General features: G+C 44.6%; 1 protein-coding gene across 1 annotated transcript; it reads right to left on the reverse strand.

The window, feature by feature from the left end:
* Positions 1 to 4,334: 4,334 nt before the first annotated feature.
* LOC146206387 (TNF receptor-associated factor 5-like) lies at positions 4,335 to 16,785 on the reverse strand. The gene is made up of 7 exons (XM_084591053.1): positions 16,717 to 16,785; positions 12,657 to 12,749; positions 10,399 to 10,470; positions 10,130 to 10,327; positions 9,071 to 9,304; positions 8,168 to 8,218; positions 4,335 to 5,116 (listed from the first exon to the last, which is right to left on the reverse strand). The coding sequence occupies exons 2-7, from the start codon at positions 12,744 to 12,746 to the stop codon at positions 4,889 to 4,891; spliced, it is 873 nt and encodes a 290-aa protein (XP_084447179.1). The 5' UTR covers positions 12,747 to 12,749; positions 16,717 to 16,785; the 3' UTR covers positions 4,335 to 4,888.
* Positions 16,786 to 18,191: the final 1,406 nt, after the last annotated feature.

Consider the following 18,191-nt stretch of genomic DNA (forward strand, 5'->3'; position numbering starts at 1 on the left):
TTCGGTGGAGGCGAAAAGCAAGGCTCCCGTGGGCGGTGCTCAGCGTACGTTAAAGAACCCCAAGTGGCCGAAATTCCCGGAGTCCTGCAGTACGGCGTCTCTAAGTTGAGTCGCTTTGGACGTTAAACCCCATAAATCAAGGCAACCAGGGCTGGCTTGCACAATAAAGTTCGAGCTAAGTTTAGACTTGAACGGTGTCTTGAGAAAGACGGCTCGGGTTCCGAACGCTTAGGTTTGTCTCTTGTTCACTAGAGTGTCTTCCCTGAATGCCCTCAGCAACCACTTGGGGCATTTTACCTTTTTACCTCATAACACAATCTTACGCCGCAAAAAGCAATGACACGGATTTTACACAGTACAGGACTGACGGAATATTTACACCTTACAGCGGGGACAGGGCCAGCGCATCCCTGTATTTTCCTATTTTCTCTAATTAGGTACCTGGCGTCCTTGTGTTTCAACTAGGACGGCACTAGAGTCGTAATCGTGCCAGCAACTTATTCAAGTAAGGACTGAAGCCCAGACCCTACTCCAGTCTTAAGCGGCCATGCTAGCGGCCTATCTTTTAGACTCATGTAAGTCTGGACTTAGCTAAGACAGTCTGAAGATTGTTTCGTGCAAGCGGGCCCAGCTCTGTTAGAAGGAACAAGTGCCGCTGCTGGTTTTCACCTCCTTAGCTACAAAGTAGCACTTGGTCCGGGACAATGCGGAGCATGCGTGCTTAAAGAACTATGCGTAATCTCTGTTTCACCTCTCAGCGACCATTTAAATCAAATAAAAACGTGAATTACGTCTACTATGAGCGAGCTGACTGCGCTATGTCTTAGCGCAAGTTTTGCATCTACTGATGTCACACACATAATCTGGGTTTTGTGAGTATTTAAACAAGAGCGCTTATATATAAAACTCTGAGTCACGAAACTAGCCTATTAGCTTTTACAGGCTTTCCATAAATACAGCCCGAGTAGCAGATGACAAGCGCAGTGGCCATGCAATCAGTTCCTCAATATTGCCTACAAGAAAAGCTGGCGTCACCGTTTCTACTTCATGTACGGCGGGAATGCCGGGAAGGCGGTGTATGACTACAGATACAGAAATAGAAATTTAAAAAATATGAAGAACTAAAATTAGATATGACGGATATATGATTGTAATAACGAGCACTAACTTACGTAAGTATAGTCCCTGCCACTCCCTGTATGGACATAAGCATTAATGAACACGAAATATACTCAAGGTGAGAAGTGGCCTTCCCTTTGTGTGGCCAATATATAGCAGACTGTCGAAATCAATTTTCATGCGATAGCGTATACAGAGCATTCGGTCGAATAGGTGTTGTTGTCACCGCAACCAAGAATTGAGAAGAGAAAAACGTGTCGGAAAAAATAATACGCACGTGATTCCGTACCAAAACTGTGACGCAACCGTTCTCTGTGCAGCGTTTAGGGTGGTGTCTATATACCATTTGACTTCGCATTTAGCCTCCATCTGCTTGGTAGTCAAGCTTGAGGTTAGGTTGCGATAGGGATTCGAACAGACGACATATCTACCTTAGATTTTATACCGCTGCGAGTGTATAGGTGTCCGCCGAGAAGTGAAACATATACTGAGCCTTCCTTTCCACAAAAACCAAACCAACTAACTCTGCCAATCTTTCAATGCCAAAAAATCGCTGAATGAAAAATCGTTGTCAAAGACGCTGTCGCGTCCACTCTTCAGAAGAAACTTGAGCGCGTACTCTTAATTTTTGCAGAGCACGTTCAGGCAATAAAGCTGTTTTTCCGTTTAATGTAGCGAAAATGAGGTGATTAACACCTGTACTTTCACATGCCATAGCTTCACTCGATCATAATCCCTCTAGGAGCAAGCGTGAAAGGCTTAAACGCTGCAGCATCCTTTGTACTATTTTGACCCCACCTGTGACTGTCACCAAACTTGTCACGTGTCACCTGATTGTCACCAACATGGCTCATCGGCTGCGAAACTCGGCGGCTTTGTTGTCCAGAAAATCTGCGGTTGGTGAAGCGACCATACCTGTTGACGTCTTCACTCTGGGGACCAATCAGGGCTATGCCCGCAAATGACATGCAGTGCGAATTAAATGTCGCCGCATGTCTCAAATGACTTTACTTTGTAAACTGAACGATTCCGCTAAGAGAAAAACTTTTGGGTATAGGCGGGATTATAAACCGGAACCCTGCGGTTTCGGAGGTCACGCAGCGCGCAAAAAATGTACGACTTGCACGAATGCGTTCGTGAGCGTACATGGCTCTCTGCCCCAGTCCATTCAGTTAGCTTTCGGCCGATTGCGGTCCCTGAATTCCTCGTGCTGCAGCGGTGACAAGAATGGCAATTTAGAGCATCTAGAAGCTGATATGGATATTATTTACGGTGAGCTTCAAGCCTATAGAATAAAGACGTAACAATAATTTAAAAGGCGACAGTGCAGTATTAGTCAACCAGACTATTGTTAACATGCCAGCTCTGTTCTGGCGCACACCACCGCTGATAATAGCATGGCGAAGAAAGCACCCTTATGTATCAAAAATCATATCTATAAAAATTGCTGACATGCTTTAGGTGAAACACTCTGATTAGACTCAATATAGGGTAGTTAAAGAGCGCTGTGCAGACATCGTGCTGATGAAGCAGTGCGTACTTGCTTTCCCACCAGCTGAGAAAACATTAAGTGGGCAGCAAAAGTGCAAAGCATATAACAAAGCACATGAGTGCAGATAAGACACTGCAACTAAACATTATGCAAGAGTATTTCGATGTGTATACATTGCTTTTTCGCATTTATTCCGCATTCAGGATTGTACGGTGTGCACCGGACTCAAGGCTGTCAGTATACAGCTATGTCGATATAGCAAAGTAATTTCTGCCATTTCATCTCTTCAAGAAGCGTAACTTGCTTTCCAGCCGCGTTGTTTGTTTACACTGAGCCCACGCTGCTTCTCCGACCCACACATGGCTTTCGCACGTACACGTCTGTGCCAGAGACAGTATAATATAGGAGATAAGAGCTGGCCCAGCCGCGAGATCCATGCCAGATCACTAGAAGAGAAACGCTCAGAAGAACATGATCACATAGCACAGCTAACCACTGCTCCTGTTCAGCCAAACGCAGCTCTGGCCGGCTGCATAAAGACATGTGCCGAAGCAAAAAGAAAGAAAGAACATGCCCTCTTTTTTTAGCGCGAAAGCGCTCATATAATCGTCAGAGCAGAGTAAGAAATCTCTTGCTTGTGCCTCGCTGGTTGCCATAGCTGCTGTAACGCCACCCGTTGTCCAGCCACCCAAGCTGCGAGCGGACGACGGCATGCACTGCCTATCTCATCGGGTGCGTCATTTGCTCGCACCATCTGGTGCCATCGTTCCTCTCTTTCCTGTCAAACCTGGGACGCACCTGTTCCTTGTGAAGCCTTCAGGATGGTGTCATATACCATTTCGCTTACCATTTAGCATCCCCCTGCTTGTCAAGTTCATGACAGGGATTGTAGAACCAACCACATATGTACACCTTCGATTGTATGCCGCGCCATAAAAACGCTTAACACTTTGCCAGACTCTGTACCAGTCTCTCTATGCTAAACCATCAAGCAAAACCATCAAGCAAAACCATGCCAAACAGTGCTTTAGCACATCTTAATTCCTTAGGCGGTGTTAAACCCCGGCTAATTTTATTTTTCATTTATCTGTCACTGGCATCGCAGCGATTCCTATCCAGTAAACATTACATATGTGCGCTAGCAGAATTAATGCGCTCTGATGCTGAGTACTTGCTGAGTAAGAACGAGCAGACGCAAGGGAATGCTTGATGGGCCCGAAAGAGAGGTTAGCCGAGAATACTGCTAACTTAGCACGAAGAAATTTGAACACACAGTAATACGGAGGTATCTTGTCGGTAGAAGGGCTTTCGTCAATCCTATTACAAATCACTGTAAAAGTTAGTCTGTGATAATCAAACGAAATACAAATGATCGCTTTCGGTCTTCGTTGCTTAGCGGGTGACTGAGGGCCTTGTGCGGACATTGAATTCGTATTCGACCTCGGCGTGATGTTGCAACTCAGTATGCATCACTACCGCAGTGAAACGTGAGACATGACGAGTTTGCAAGAGAGAGAAGGTTGCATCATGTTAATGAGAGAAGTTGACGGGCCAATGCTTCAGATAATATGCAACAAAGCGCTACGTAGAGCGAACAAAATATAGATCATTGTTATGACCACTGTGGATCGATAGAGCCCCGTTCAACGGTTTGCGCGTTTAGCCTGGAAGCCGAGCACTTCATGTTGCTGCTCTCGTATACGGACCGACAGAAATGCTTAAGTGACGCGCGGTTGTTTATTGCTTGCAACTTTCGACCATGGTTTCTCTCTCACGCTTTGCCTCTTTTTACAAAATGATAAACATCATGTCCCAGGTGACGCATTTCAGTACGTCACAAACCAACACTCCAACCAAGGGCAACATTGTGGATAAATAAAGTGATCTCGTCTCATTTTTAGATAATCCACAGCGTGAAGTTGGGCTAGTTGCTTCATTATTATGAGCAATAATAGCACTAGCGAACGACACTAAAGAAGGGGTGCACTCGTGATATCCATCAGTGTTGCTTCCAGTTCGCTTAACATTGAATGTAGAGAATCCATCCTCACGATACTTCCCCATTCCCAACCAGTCTGAGCACACAGCACAGAGCTAGTCAGCAAAGGCGCGTTGTCTGCACCTCGAGGATGGTGCCGTGGTTCAGTTCAAAATTCACGCAGTCTGTGCAAGTGCTCGCAGCAAGAGGATGGTGTGTCCGCTTGTCGCCCTCCGTACCCTAGACGCGGCGCCTGCTTCCACACGGTTGGACAGCTGCCTTGTTGGTTTGGGGGCCGTTCAGATGCGGCAGCGGTAGACGATGACCAGCGTGTCGTTGCGGACGAAGCCCGCGCGCTCGTTGTGCAGCTCGGAGTGCGGCGCCATGGTGTGGAACCCGATGGGCACGTTGCACTCGTTCACAGGCCGCCCCATCAGATGCTTACTCCGGGATGGGATGCTGCGGAACGACTGCTGCCGGTCCACGTGCAATCCACGTCCCGTCTGGTCCACCACACGCAGAACGTGCTGCGGTCGAAACGCGAACAATTATTTATCATGGGCAACCGGGACTTGCCGGGAAGCGCAGTGCTGTGGGAAACTCGTAAAAAGCGCTCAGGAAGTGCCTGCCATTTATAAAGCGAGGTGCTTGGTTGCAAAACGGACGTGGCATACCCAGGGGAATGGCGTAAGGTAGTGCCGAGCTTGTAATGTCATGCTCGTCACCAGAGTCGTTTGATTGCGTTACTGGTTATGAAGCTTTCCTAGAAGTTTTCCATACGTATGGGTGGAACCACTACGGGAAGCGCCAGCACTACTGGGGGGAAGAAATCTGCTGCTCCACCAAGAAAGATCCATTTTATGCGGAGAAAGGGTGATGTGCTGAGACTGCCAGAAAAAAAAAAAATGCCTACTTTCACGTGGTTAAGCGCATAGCAGAATAGGTAATGGAGACTATTTGTCAATGTTATAAGCATATGATAGAATCATTTCAAGGGGGTTCAGGAAGTGTCCACAGTACAGAACATTGAATACCGACGCCGCGTACACAACCTTGAAAACGAGCTTATAGTTTACAACAGATTTCTAAAATTCCCACATTCGTGCCTCGGCACCCAGCATTGCAAAGCGGCGACACGCGGAGTCGGGCTTTCGCCTCACATAGCGCTCGTTACGTCAGGCAACGCAGGTGACGTTAGCAACGAAGAGAGGCCATTGGCTCGTCATGTCAACGTGACACTCCGTATTTACTAAAACAAAAGCGCTAGGTACTTTACTGGTTTGATTTTCGGAAACATATGTTACTGAAGCAAGGAAAGTAGTAGGTATACATTTTTACGCTCCCTTACTGTGTATATGCAGAATCAGGAATTAGCACTGCACTACCGGCTTGCAGTGCTTTTGTCAGGATTAAATGTTATAAGCATATTCCAGTATTTAGCGAACATGAAGGATATTAGTCTCCCAATTTCTGTCGTCATATGTAACAGGAAAATATGTATATGTTTTGATTGTTTTTTTGCACATACGTAGATCGGCATGGGCGGCATCTCTTTTTTTTTCCTTTTTTTTTTGTGGCAAGCAGGTTTGTCCCTTTGCCACTAGCTCTATCGGCGCTTTACGTCTTTGCATGAGCATATCTGTCCAGGACGGCAGGCCATCCGCCAGTATAAATGAAATATTCTTGCAGTAGAGGGACAGTAACGGATGTTACAGTTACAGAAACAGTTGAACTTGGACACTGCGCTCCTTCAGCACAGGCTACCAAGGTTCATGGGTTCGATGCATGTGATGAAGCTGCGAAACCGAAGGTACGATATGTAAACACATCTGACTTTGCATGAAGCAATTGCAACGAGCACTACATGCACAATTCACGAGATGCATGAGAGCCAAGTAAAAGACACGGAGTATTCCTGTCACACTCCAATCCAGTCCAATCCAATCCAATATCCAATTGGATTTTAACACGGCAGCTGCCTAGTCTAAAATACAAAAGTAGCTGTCGCTTCAAATTCCCGCAATTGAAGAGAAGCCTGTCAGTTCTTGCTCCAGTGTAGCTAGTCTGGACAAACGGCGTGACGTACTAAAGAGGCGTAATAGACAGCATAGAAGTTTGACAGTTTCTTTTACCTGTAGGGGTCAGTGAGCAAAAATTAAAACCTTGTATTAGAGTTTTAATTTTTATTTAATCTTATATATTTGTTTTTTAAGTGGCAGGGTACGCTTTATGGTAACAGGTTACTGAATTTAAGACGGTTTTTAGTATAATGTATTGTATTGTATTGTAACAAAAACGTTACATGCATTATTGCCAAGCAATGGTCAGTGGCGTTTCCTCGTCGCCAGACAACCTGTATGACCATCCTGCCCAGACGGAGGTTGGTCCACACCATGGGTGCGAGGCTCAATACGGCCAGTGCGCCTGACCCAAGTATGGGAACCGCAGTGAATGCCGACAGTGTACACCGGCATTGGAGATAGGTGAGGCTTTGTGCACGCCTCAGTGGTCAACCGGTCTCAGCTAAAGGCTGCACACAAATTCTGTAGCTGCAATCATTAAGGCTGCTTTGTACCTTGCCCTTAGTGCGGACTGTTTGCTTTTATAAATATTTCGGTTAAATGCTTTAAGAACACTTTATTAGTGGCTTCACTGAAGCTTTTCTATTTAATTTAGTTCACACTAGATGAGCTGTCGGTTTTTTGTGCGCTGTATACAAAATATTGCGCTAGGAGGTGTGAATTGCAACTGATATACGCTGTTAACGCAGTCCCTGTTTGTATGGCCAGGTGGGGTTGTTTTGGTGCATAGTTTCGCTTTTGTTTCTTGTTTCAGTGTATTATTTGTAGTGCGAATAGACGAGAAGAAATTATCAAGTGCTTTTGGATGCTCTCATTGCGCCATGAGTAAATAAAGCGGTCCTAGCCAGTGCTTTCGCATAATGACCAACGTGATGCATGAACTCGCTCTCACTGCGCTTCTGATTGCATGGAAAAATAGTAACAGAGCAATCGTTTCAAGCAAAGGCCATGTCACTAAAATAATTTCCTTTATTGCCTGAAATTTCCTCGAACCAGGAATGGGCCAGTAACCACCATGATTGCAAAGTTGGTGATCAGTTGGTTATACACGTTCACCCGGGAAAGAATTTGCTCACTAATGACCGGCATAAGGACAATGTCTGTCTATAACCATGCTTGAACTAGGCAGATTAGGCGGCCGAGCCCGGCCTAGGAGTTTCAGCTGGCCAACTTATTCGCGACCATCTTCTGACCTCAGTTCTGCGGCTGCGGAAGTACTGTTTAAGTGAAGGAGTGTTTGTCTGTGTGAAGTTTAGGGCAGCGAGGTAAAAAAATGTGAGACACAACGGCGCGCTTGCAAAAGTGTAGACAAGAACATTTAATTGTTCGCAATGCCTTCAGACCTCGATGCGACACTCGTACAGTTCGACGTTTGATCTAAGAGTTGATTTAATGGATGTCAACTTATAGGTGGAAAAATTAGCGCCTGTATTCCTCTATTCGCCCAGAACATTCGCACTTTGCTCTTGTATATTGAGTAACTGCCGCCGTTCTTACCTCGTATTTACATGGCCAGTCCAGGACGCAGTCGAATTTTCCCTGCATTACCTGCACCAGGACAGAAGCAGAGGAAGGAAAATTTTCAGCTCGACGAAGATGGATGGGCGGATCAAGGATAGCAGCGCCGCCACCATGCTCGATATTTTCTATATATTTCTTAAACAGTGTTGCAAATTAAGCCTTAATTTCGCATTTTCTTCGAGTGCATTTTTAATCCTACACGTCTAAACTTACGTCATTCCAAACTTCCACCGCAGCTTGATTCACCTACCATGGTTATCTCTCATCCCTATAGGGCCTCAGGGATAGTATGTGACTGTGCCTGCATCGACATTCGAATTGATACAGTCATATTCAAATATAAGATGCTTAATTGTTTCCAACGACTCACCACACACTGGCATGTATCAGCTTCTTGGCTAAATTTCTTTTTCTATTTGCGCTTCCTATGGCGCCCCGATAGCTTCAGAGAATAGGGCACAGACTCTTGAGTTATCAAAGAAAGATTCTTTCCGGATCGGCCTTTTACAATTTCGATATAGTTCGACTCAACTCTTTTTCTATTAAATTAATCTAGTTTTTACCTTCATGTTTTCTACCTCTCGTTTAAAGCTTTTTATTTCTCCATCCTTGTGTCCTGCATACTTACTGCTTAGTTTCCTAGTCCTTTTCCTCCATTTTGAGTCAGCCCTTTTTCTGTATAAGTATTTAAATACCTTAGCGGCCCACCTGTTATCGTCCGATTTTTGAGGAATTCTTTGTACAGTATTTTTTACTCTGGACTTCCGTGTTTGGAAGTATGCCCAGCCCACATCACCCTGTACCGACGAGAAAGGCCCTCTTGAAGAAGGAAGAGACAGCTTCATCTTCACAGCGGCAAAGTCCAGTGCAAATGCTTACCTGCAGAAACAGCGACAGGTGGCTCCCGCGGCCCTCGCCGTAGCCGTTGAGGTCAGCCATCAGGCGCAGCTTGTAGCCGGGGACGCCAGTATAGAAAGGCGCGCTAACGACGCGGGCTATCTCTCCGTTCTCCTGTTGCCTTCGGAGGACGCTGTAGGGCTTGATGTACCACACGAATTTGCCTTGCGACCAGGACCGCGACAGCATCTCCTCCAGCCTCGAGTCCACGCCTTCCTGCCGAGGTGTATGCTCACGTCACCGTCGGCTGCTGAGCCGTGTGTTATCGTCCCATTGAAATGGAGCAGACCTATGTTGCCCCTATCGAAACTGCGTCATCATAGGCCCGCAAGCACAGCAAGGCTCTGCTCATGCGCCTCTTCAAGAACGCTGCCACCACGGATGGCTTCCACTATATTCCTGTCTATGTTCACATGTTGTTTGGCAGCTTTTTCGGACGGTTTCTACCCGCTGTCTTTTGGATTTAGTTTGTCGTACATAAGCAGCTGCTGCCAACCAAAACGAATGTAAAAGCAGCTGCGGGAAGGAGGGTCAAGAAGTAGATTGCAGGGGACTTGTAACTCGGCGCTTTCCTACTAGTTAAGAGGCGAAGCACGTCAGAAGCAACAAAAATAGAAGAGGGCCCAGTGCCGAATCACTCTCATTTTCTGTTATAAAGTTACATTTGCTATCTCCGACCTTTACTGCATGCCGCCCTCCTGCCAGTTAATAAAATAAAAATTATGTTCATTTAATGTTCATAATGTAATAATGTTCAAAGTTTACAGTTATTCAAAGTTCTATCTATTTTATCCCCTGGACTGGCGGGATAGGCGGTTGATAGTGAAGTCTATAAATGAATTACTCGCGATCTTTTTACGGCGGGGTTGTTAATGACGGAACAGAAATATGCAATCCTTATAAATACCCGATTTCATATTAGCATTGCGGTTAAACAAGAATGGATGAAACGTGTAGAGGCGTTCTGTACGACTTCAAGCGAAGCAATCAAATTGTTAATGCTTGGATAGCAAATGGCTTGCTTCGTTTTGTAACACTTACCGCCATGCGTTGACATTGCTCCTGACCATCGTACACCCGCGCCGTCAGTATTCGGAGCTGCTCTTGGAGATCCTGTTGTTCCCTCAGCATGTCCGTCATTTGCTCTTTAATGGCGTTCAAACTGCTCTGCAGTTCCAAATTTTGCTGCGTGCTTTCGGTTAGCGCTTGCCGGAGGGTCTCCATGGAGCCATTGGCTTCCTGTAATGTGGGCTCACTTTAGCGCGGAAACTAACCGCACTCGTACGACCAAAAAATCGTACCATACATACTTCGGTATAGGTGAGAATAAAATTCATGGGGCTCTCCAGCGTTTCGTGGCGTTCGAGGTCTTCCTGCGTACCCTGCACAAGACGAAGCATGACCGGAAATTATAAGCACTCCTGCAGTGGCCGCTGTTGCATCCACTGCTTATTACGAGACCGCAATCCAAGCGTGGGTTATGTTGAAGGATGTGCGAATCGAATCCAGCAAGGCAAGAATGAATATGTTCCACTTAGCGAATCTGCCAGCGAATGGTGCGATAAGCTTTTGCAAAACGTTTCGTCAGCAATGTTACTTCTAGTTGCAAACGAATTTTGTTCAGACGAGTATGAAAAGCGTTTATGCAAACCTTTCTTTCGTGTTGTATTATGCGACTTTTCCTTTTACACGTCCATTATCTGAAGCCATTCTGTTCAATTGAGCCTTGTCAGACTGCCATCTACATACTTCTCTAAATCAAAGCGCACGATATGTTTACATGTTCAGATGTTCGACCGGATCAGATCGCCTTTTAGGCCCGAACTGCTGCTAAGGGAAGTAGTCACGCAGAGAAGTTGAATTACGTAAAAATTGTCACAAACTGCAATTAGTTTAAGTGTGCCTTAATTCCGGTCTTAAGTCACTGAGTTTAATTCACCCATTCGTATTATTGGATAGTTTATTTGACTTCTGTGACTAACTATTTGGCCTCGAAAATTTCATGCTACCTCCTCCTACAGTTTTAGCATTTTAATGCGTAAGTATTAAGTGGGTATGTTTTCAAGGTCGTGTCATCAGAAGTTTGTCGGCAGGATTACGTTTGAAAGAAGCGAGTGATAAGAAAACGGATGGTAGCACTAGATAGAGGATGAAAAATTCTCGCTGAAGAAAAATTTGGTGCATGCAAAATATTTAGTTAATTAACTAGAGCCAATTAAAAGCAATCAGATGTCGGGTATGTCATGCCATCAGAAGTTTGCCGGCAGGATTATGTTCGAACTAAACGAGGGATAATAAAACGAATGGTACAGAGGTTGAAAAAATCTCACTGGAGCAAAGCATTTGCGCATGCAGAATAATTAGTTAATTAATTAGAGTCAATGAAGCCAATCAGACGTCGGGTATGTCATGCCACCAGAAGTTTGTCGGTAGGATTATGTTCGAACTAAACGAGTGATACAAAAACGAATGGTTGCAATAGGAAGAGGACGAGAAAACCTCACTGAGGAAATATTGGTGCATGCGGAGTGATTAGTTAATTAATTAGAGACAATTAAGTCAATCAGACGTTGAAATAGCCAAGGGGGGCAATATGGACGTTTAGGGGAGTCACGTGGTACTAAACTTCCATATGGTGTTACGTAATAGTGTGACGTCAAAAACCGGAAGCCTCTTCTTCCTTGCCTCTTCTTTCTTCCACAAAGAATGCTTCATTCCCCCAATGCGGGTGTCGCAGTGATCTCAAACGTTTTTTCTCAGTGTTTAGTTTCTATTGACGCTTTAGGTGTCTCTTATAAAGGCCTCATTCACCATAAAATCCGGTGTCGGCGTGCTGAGAGAAAAAAATATGAGCATGACGCTGGCAGGCGGCGGCTGGCAGCTGACATGGCAGCGCACTGCCATCTCGGGTCTTTCCTTTCCAATGGGAGGGTGATATCAGAATCAGTATTCCAAGATTCTCGCATTCATGTTTATACCCCTAGGTCAAGCAGGCACGTTCATATATGCAGCTTGGTTACAGCAGGGTTTTATTTGTGGGCTGGTAGCTTACGCTATTGCGTCATACCCTTAAAGGCGGAGCTTAAGTGCCCCGCATAATATTTTTTTTTGTACAACGCTCACCATCTGTATGAGGCGTCATGGGATGCATTTTATGTTACTAAAGAAGTGTGCGATGACGTGCATTAAATAACATCTAATGTTATCGCTCCCTGCTATCTGCCACTCTTTCTTGTAAACACCATGCATGGCTAAAAACTTTGTCTGCATTACTCAAGAGTATAGGCGCTAGCATTCGCCGGCTTTCTTGAAATATTTGCTCTTGCATCTTTTTTGGGCTGCTCTGAATTCTCCCACTGTGATGAGCGTATGTTCAACTCGGACAAAATTAGCCTCCTTGGGGCGGTTCCTATATGGCTACGTCTGTTCATTTGGGAAGTTGTAGAGTTGGTTGCGATCTACAACGATGCACTTATAGCCGCAGCCTATGTATTAAAAAACAACAACAAAAAAAAGCAAAATAAATAGATAAAGCTGCTGAGAAGATAACTTCTTCTGCCACTTTTACCTCGTACGTGCACCCCAGCATGGAGAGCCTGCACGTTCGTCGGCCAGGTGAACATTGGTGCCGATGCACAACCTGCACGTTGGAGTCCATCACCTAAAGGCAAAAAAATATATATCGTTTACTGATTTGTAGACAAGATCATTAGTGCAACAAAGCAGCATTTTCTAATCTGATAGATTGCTTGTTGGTCATTGTTTGGTGTACTTGAATTTGCAGCAGTATCGCCTCGCTAGCAAAGCCGGAACGCTCGACTTTCGTGCCACTATGATTGACCATCATTAGCCTGCTAACGATGGACACGTAAAAAAATTTGAGATGCTTCCGTGCTGTGCTATTTGTCTTTAAACTAGTACACTACAGCTTAGTGTTCTCTCGTTTGGCTATTTTGTGAGCGGCGATGATTTTTGAACCGCTTGAGAGAGAAGCATAGCGTGGAGACTCCTCCAGCATGTCACGCGCCCTGAAACGAGACGAATGCGGTGATTCTACCGCTTACACGGTTCATTTAGTCGACGATATAAGTAACAGAGGCTCTGAGGATGCTGTCTCAAGATCTAATTTTAGTTCAGAGGGCGGAAAAGCCCAGAATGTCAGTGGCAGCGTCTCGGTTAGTCTTATTTGGGCAAGTTTCGTTTGACTGAACGGCCGATTCGAACAGGGTATTGCCATTGTCGATTTTATTTTCCTCATTTGTATAGGGTTACCACATCATTTGAACAAAATTTGATGCCGCTGGCATTGCTAACAATTTGCGCATTGGTGCGCTCAACTATAGGGAGACAAAAGTGATTGTTTTCTAGCTGGGAAACTGTACGAGTTGAAGCTTTTATGCTTTTTGTTATGAAGCATTTGCTATTATAGATAGGCAGATATCTCGCATACTCTAAAACTACTTTAAAATGTTTTTCTTCCTGTGTGTAAGCATATCTTCGCGAGTTATGTTCAACTTTTATACCGAAATTTTTAATTTTGCAAATAAAGTTTGAGAGACTACCCACTTTAACGAGACCCACATTATTAAATGGCCTGTCTAGTCGCCTTCATTTTCATACATCACATTAAATCTTGAACCTCATAGTCACAGGATAAAAAATTAACAAAGAATGTTTAAATGCGCAATTTTTCCCATGGTAAGGAAAGAGTTCAGTTTGCGGTAGGATGACACTGTTCAAGCCTGTTTTTGTTTCCTGAATTATTATTCATGGACTTATTAACACAGGCCAGTACAGACCAAATATAGGAGTTGACTTACTGTACGAAGAACAAAACTCGAATGCAGAAGTTCAGCAAAAAAAAGCACATGCGAAAATTAAAAACTGAATGATGTCTTGCGAGCGTTGTAGTTCACTTCAAAAGAAAGACAACAAGGGGCAACACCATCGGGGCGCTTTCGAAGCCCACTTCCATCTTGATCTGTACAAAGAAATAGGATGCGCCTAAATTGATTGTCCCTTTTGCGCATCCCATTTCTTTGTACAGTATGAGCCAACTCGCCCAACAGCAAGTTCTAATCAATATTGATCAGCAAATACGTCGGCGAAGGCGTGTTATTCACTACATCATGTGACAATGCATTCCATGTCTCTTCATATAACAAGCCTGGAAAATCAAATATTTAAACTCATCACACTTTGAAGCATTCCATGTTTTTCTTCTGTTTGAAAGCTTAATTTTTCAGGTAATCTTCAGTATTTGTGTTTCTGCAGTTGTGATATGTGAGGAAAGCAGTTTCGTCGATTCAGCATGTCGGAGGCATGTTAGAGTTGCTGTGCGTGCTGAAGTGCGTGCCGGTGTTCCACTATCAAGGCTTCAGCATCTAGAGAAAACGAATCACAAGGAAGATTTCTGGATTTTTTCGAGCTTGTCAGTAAGAAAGGTTTGGTAAGGATTTCATAAAAGTTTGGGTCGGATAAGCTTTTTAACTCTGATAACCTGACTTCGGGGGCTGTCGCTGCAAGCTTTTCCATGGAAACACTAATTGCGACTGCTTTCGCGTAAGATGTGTTTACGTGTATCTCCAGTCGTGAAACATCCTCGAAATGGTCCCCAAATATTTTACACTGTCTTTTTGCGCCACAGTGGCACCCATTCAATCTTATAAAAATTTCAGAAGAGTCTTTTACTGCGAGGGCATTACTAGCCCCATTGAGCAAAATGAAAATATAAAAAATAAAAATTCGTCTGGCGTTCTTGTTGAAGTTGGCGTTGGGAATACTCGATGGCACCTATAAAGATGGCGGCGAGTGGGATGGTTAGAGAACAGAAGTAACCCAATAAAACAAATCGGTCGGCATTCGTGTTTGAACACAGGCCCTCCGCGCGCCAGGCGTGCAACGCAACGTCCACGATAGGCGATTGGTTGAAGCGTGTTACATGGGCAGCTAGCAAACGCGTTGTGGTGGGCAGCAAACAAACACCAGTGGTGATTTGCCCACTTCAAACCTTTTAACTCATAATACGCTAGCAGCAGGCGTTTTGGCCTAATACTGTGGCCACCGCCTCATCTCTTGCAGAAATGTGTAATGAATTTCCGACTTAAAATCAATTATTATAGACATCACCATCGTCAGGTATTTCTGATCACTTCTGAGTTTAGTTTAAGATGCATTGCTGTAGAAAAATGGCCACCGCCTTTCTGATTAAGATTCGACGAGTATGTTATTGCTGACAGGGTGATTAATTGTGATGTATAAAAGATATACTTGAGGTGCATTTCTGCGTGAAATATGATAGATTTTAACTAGTGATTTGGTATGAAGTTTCTTGTGTTGTCTTTCTAACATCCCACAAATGCTGCCTAAACACCTGTATTATTAACTTCTTTTGAAAGCTGGAACGAACCAGGACTAAACCAGCCAGTCAGCAAAGGACTTTCATCGACCCTCTGAGAGGAGGAAGTAAGAATAACGTCGGAAATGCGGCACTAAATCCAGTAGAAATACATGCCACTCCGATGCACTTCCCGGATCAAAACGTGTTCATAGCCCGAGCTTGTGCTTATGATATCAGATATTCGAAGTCCCACCACACCCAGATTTTATGATATCGGTACGGCGCAATAACACGACAGAGGTTGTTTTCGTGATTAATTTTTCATCATTTATGATTACACCCAAGTGATATCAGATTCATTTCATTTTTGTAACGGATGACTTCAACCAGCAAAGTCGTGCTCATAAAAATATAATTTCTACTGCTACGAAGGCTTTTTAATATTTACATATTTCAAGCGTAAAAAATGACTGCAAAAGTAGCATTTTATGTCATGTTTTTTTTTTTCCCCCTAATTTATTTTTTTTAAGCCTTAACGCCACTTTTGCGCCTTTGCTGGCCACTCAATCACTTGTGTTGATACAATTTTTTTACCATTTCATTCGTCCTCTGGAACTGAGAAAAAAAAAAAAAAAAGGAGAGGGAGCCCGGGCCAGCAAAAGCTATGCCATGCTTAAAACCAATTAAAAATAAATAAAAGGGAGCAGAAGCTCGAGATACAATTTTTTTTTTTTTTTTGTAAGCGAAAGAAGGTATTAAAAAAACAACGAGGTCCATGTTGCAAGGTGGTCTAAGCTGGCTTAACCCTGTAAGGCCCAAACAGCTACTGAGTAGTAGTAAAGATTATTTTTCGTTCAATATCTGTTCAAAACACTTCTAAAGGATGACCCCAGTCATTTTTATTTCTTCTGTGCCTTTATTTCACAAGACGACTATATGTATCATATATGATACATTGGGCATTAGTGCTATAGGCGACGAAAACAATCCCAACGAAAACAAAAAACGAACAACTTCCCACGTCTCTGTCTCGCATGCACTATGCATAACAGACTACCCAAAGAGCTTTTCGTAACCATGACCGGACTAGAGGAGGAGATGCGTGCTCGAGAGCGACCCGCCTCCTTTCGCCAGGGAACACGAAGTAATGCTCACTGTAGCATATATGATACACACAAAGCATGAGCATGTAAAACATCTATTATGCTGCATCCGAGAGCGCTAAGCACCTCTAAATGATCACGAAGTCTTCCTGCCAAAGACATGAACACAAATATGTCATTCCCACCTTTGCTTTTAGACGCACGGCCGTAAAACGTTCGCACTCCAATCGCCATGCCGCTAGTGCCGGGCGCTGCCATCTTGCAAGACGATTTCGCGCCACCTGGCGTGCTGCATTTGCACTACGCAAATCGGGAAATTGTAGGCGAAAGATGGCGGGAACTTTTGAATGGATTTCTGAAGGTTCATTGCGGAAGCCAACCGTGTTTCTTTAATTAAAATCTTGTGTGTCATATATGATACACTGAGCATTAGAGGGTTAAGAAGAATAAAGATAAAAAACCAGAAGGTAGCATCCAGACCTGCAAATGAAACAAAAACAGGAACCAGAACTAGAAAAGAAGGGACAGCAGCAAAACAACAGTCATACAAAATGACAAATAACGTACGGAGAGAGAGGCAGACGTACAAAACCCGAAACGTAAGGAAAAACAGAGACTGGGGTAGAATAGTAAACAGGACACTCCCCAACAATGAAATAAAAATCGGGTGAACAATAGAGAATTGCAGTCTCCTACGGCATTGTATTCGTGGGTCTACAAATTCACAATGCCAAGTGGGTCTACAATACAAATACGCACCACTCAGTGACCGCGGAACTTTCTTCTTGAACTGTTGCGGGAACGGGCCCGGGCCGAGCAGCCACACGCCGAGGACGGCGGGCCGGGCCTGTCCTTATCAGAGCGGTAAAATAGTGGGCCTTTGCCGAGGCTGGACTTGAAACCGCGAGCCTGGGTCAAGTTCAGGCCTCGTAATGAGGCATGTGCAGCGCTATAATGTCTAGTAATGAAAAAAACTAAAATACCATGTTACAGAACGAATAACTGAATAATTTGAACAAAGAAAATGACTGCGTGAGGTGGCTCCTTTAACCAGAATCAGAGCTGCCTGTTCTGCCCACAACGACGTAGTTCCAGTCAAAATCTCCATATTGAGGGTTCACGCAGCATGTGCGCTTCGCTCTTTGACTCTGGAGATCACACTCAGCGACAGGGGAGTTTTCAACCGCCACCTCAGGGCACTGGACACTGGACTGCGACTTCCCCATAAGATAGTGCGTCGAGAAGCAACGTTGTTGTGCCATTTATGGCTCGATGTTGCTTTCACGAACAAATATGCTTTCCGCATTGCCCTGCCTGTGAAAATTGTGGCTGTGAAGAGACAGTCGAGCATCTCCTGTCTGAATGTCCTGCATTTGTGAATGAAAGACATGACTTTCGTTATGCGCTGGACCTCCTCGATCATCGCCCTTTAACGGCGGATAAGATCCCTATGGTACGTGGCCACGACAGACTCGACTGCCTTCGAGGCATGGCACTGTTTAGTCACCTAACAGCCACCGGCTTGAGTGGCAAATTGTGACTGTGCTCCACGTCCCTCGACTCTTCGCCTCTTTAATCTCCTCATCCTTTTTCTCCAGGGTGGGGTAGCCAACCGGAGGCCTTTCTGGTTAACACCCCTGCCTTCCCTCCCCCTCCTTAT

This window comes from Amblyomma maculatum, chromosome 1 (genome assembly GCF_055883805.1).
Source record: "Amblyomma maculatum isolate TAMU_Amacu chromosome 1, ASM5588380v1, whole genome shotgun sequence".
NCBI classification, from domain to species: Eukaryota; Metazoa; Arthropoda; class Arachnida; order Ixodida; family Ixodidae; genus Amblyomma; species Amblyomma maculatum.

What these genes read in the sequence shown, in the direction of transcription:
- LOC146206387 (XM_084591053.1), bottom strand. Translation starts at nt 12,746, where the DNA reads ATGGACTCCAACGTGCAGGTTGTGCATCGGCACCAATGTTCACCTGGC. An exon ending in ACCTGTCGCTGTTTCTGCAG is followed by an intron (nt 8,219 to 9,070) that starts GTAAGCATTTGC and finishes GTCCTGGTGCAG; the next exon opens with GTAATGCAGGGAAAATTCGA. An exon ending in ACTGGCCATGTAAATACGAG is followed by an intron (nt 5,117 to 8,167) that starts GTAAGAACGGCG and finishes TTTCGACCGCAG; the next exon opens with CACGTTCTGCGTGTGGTGGA.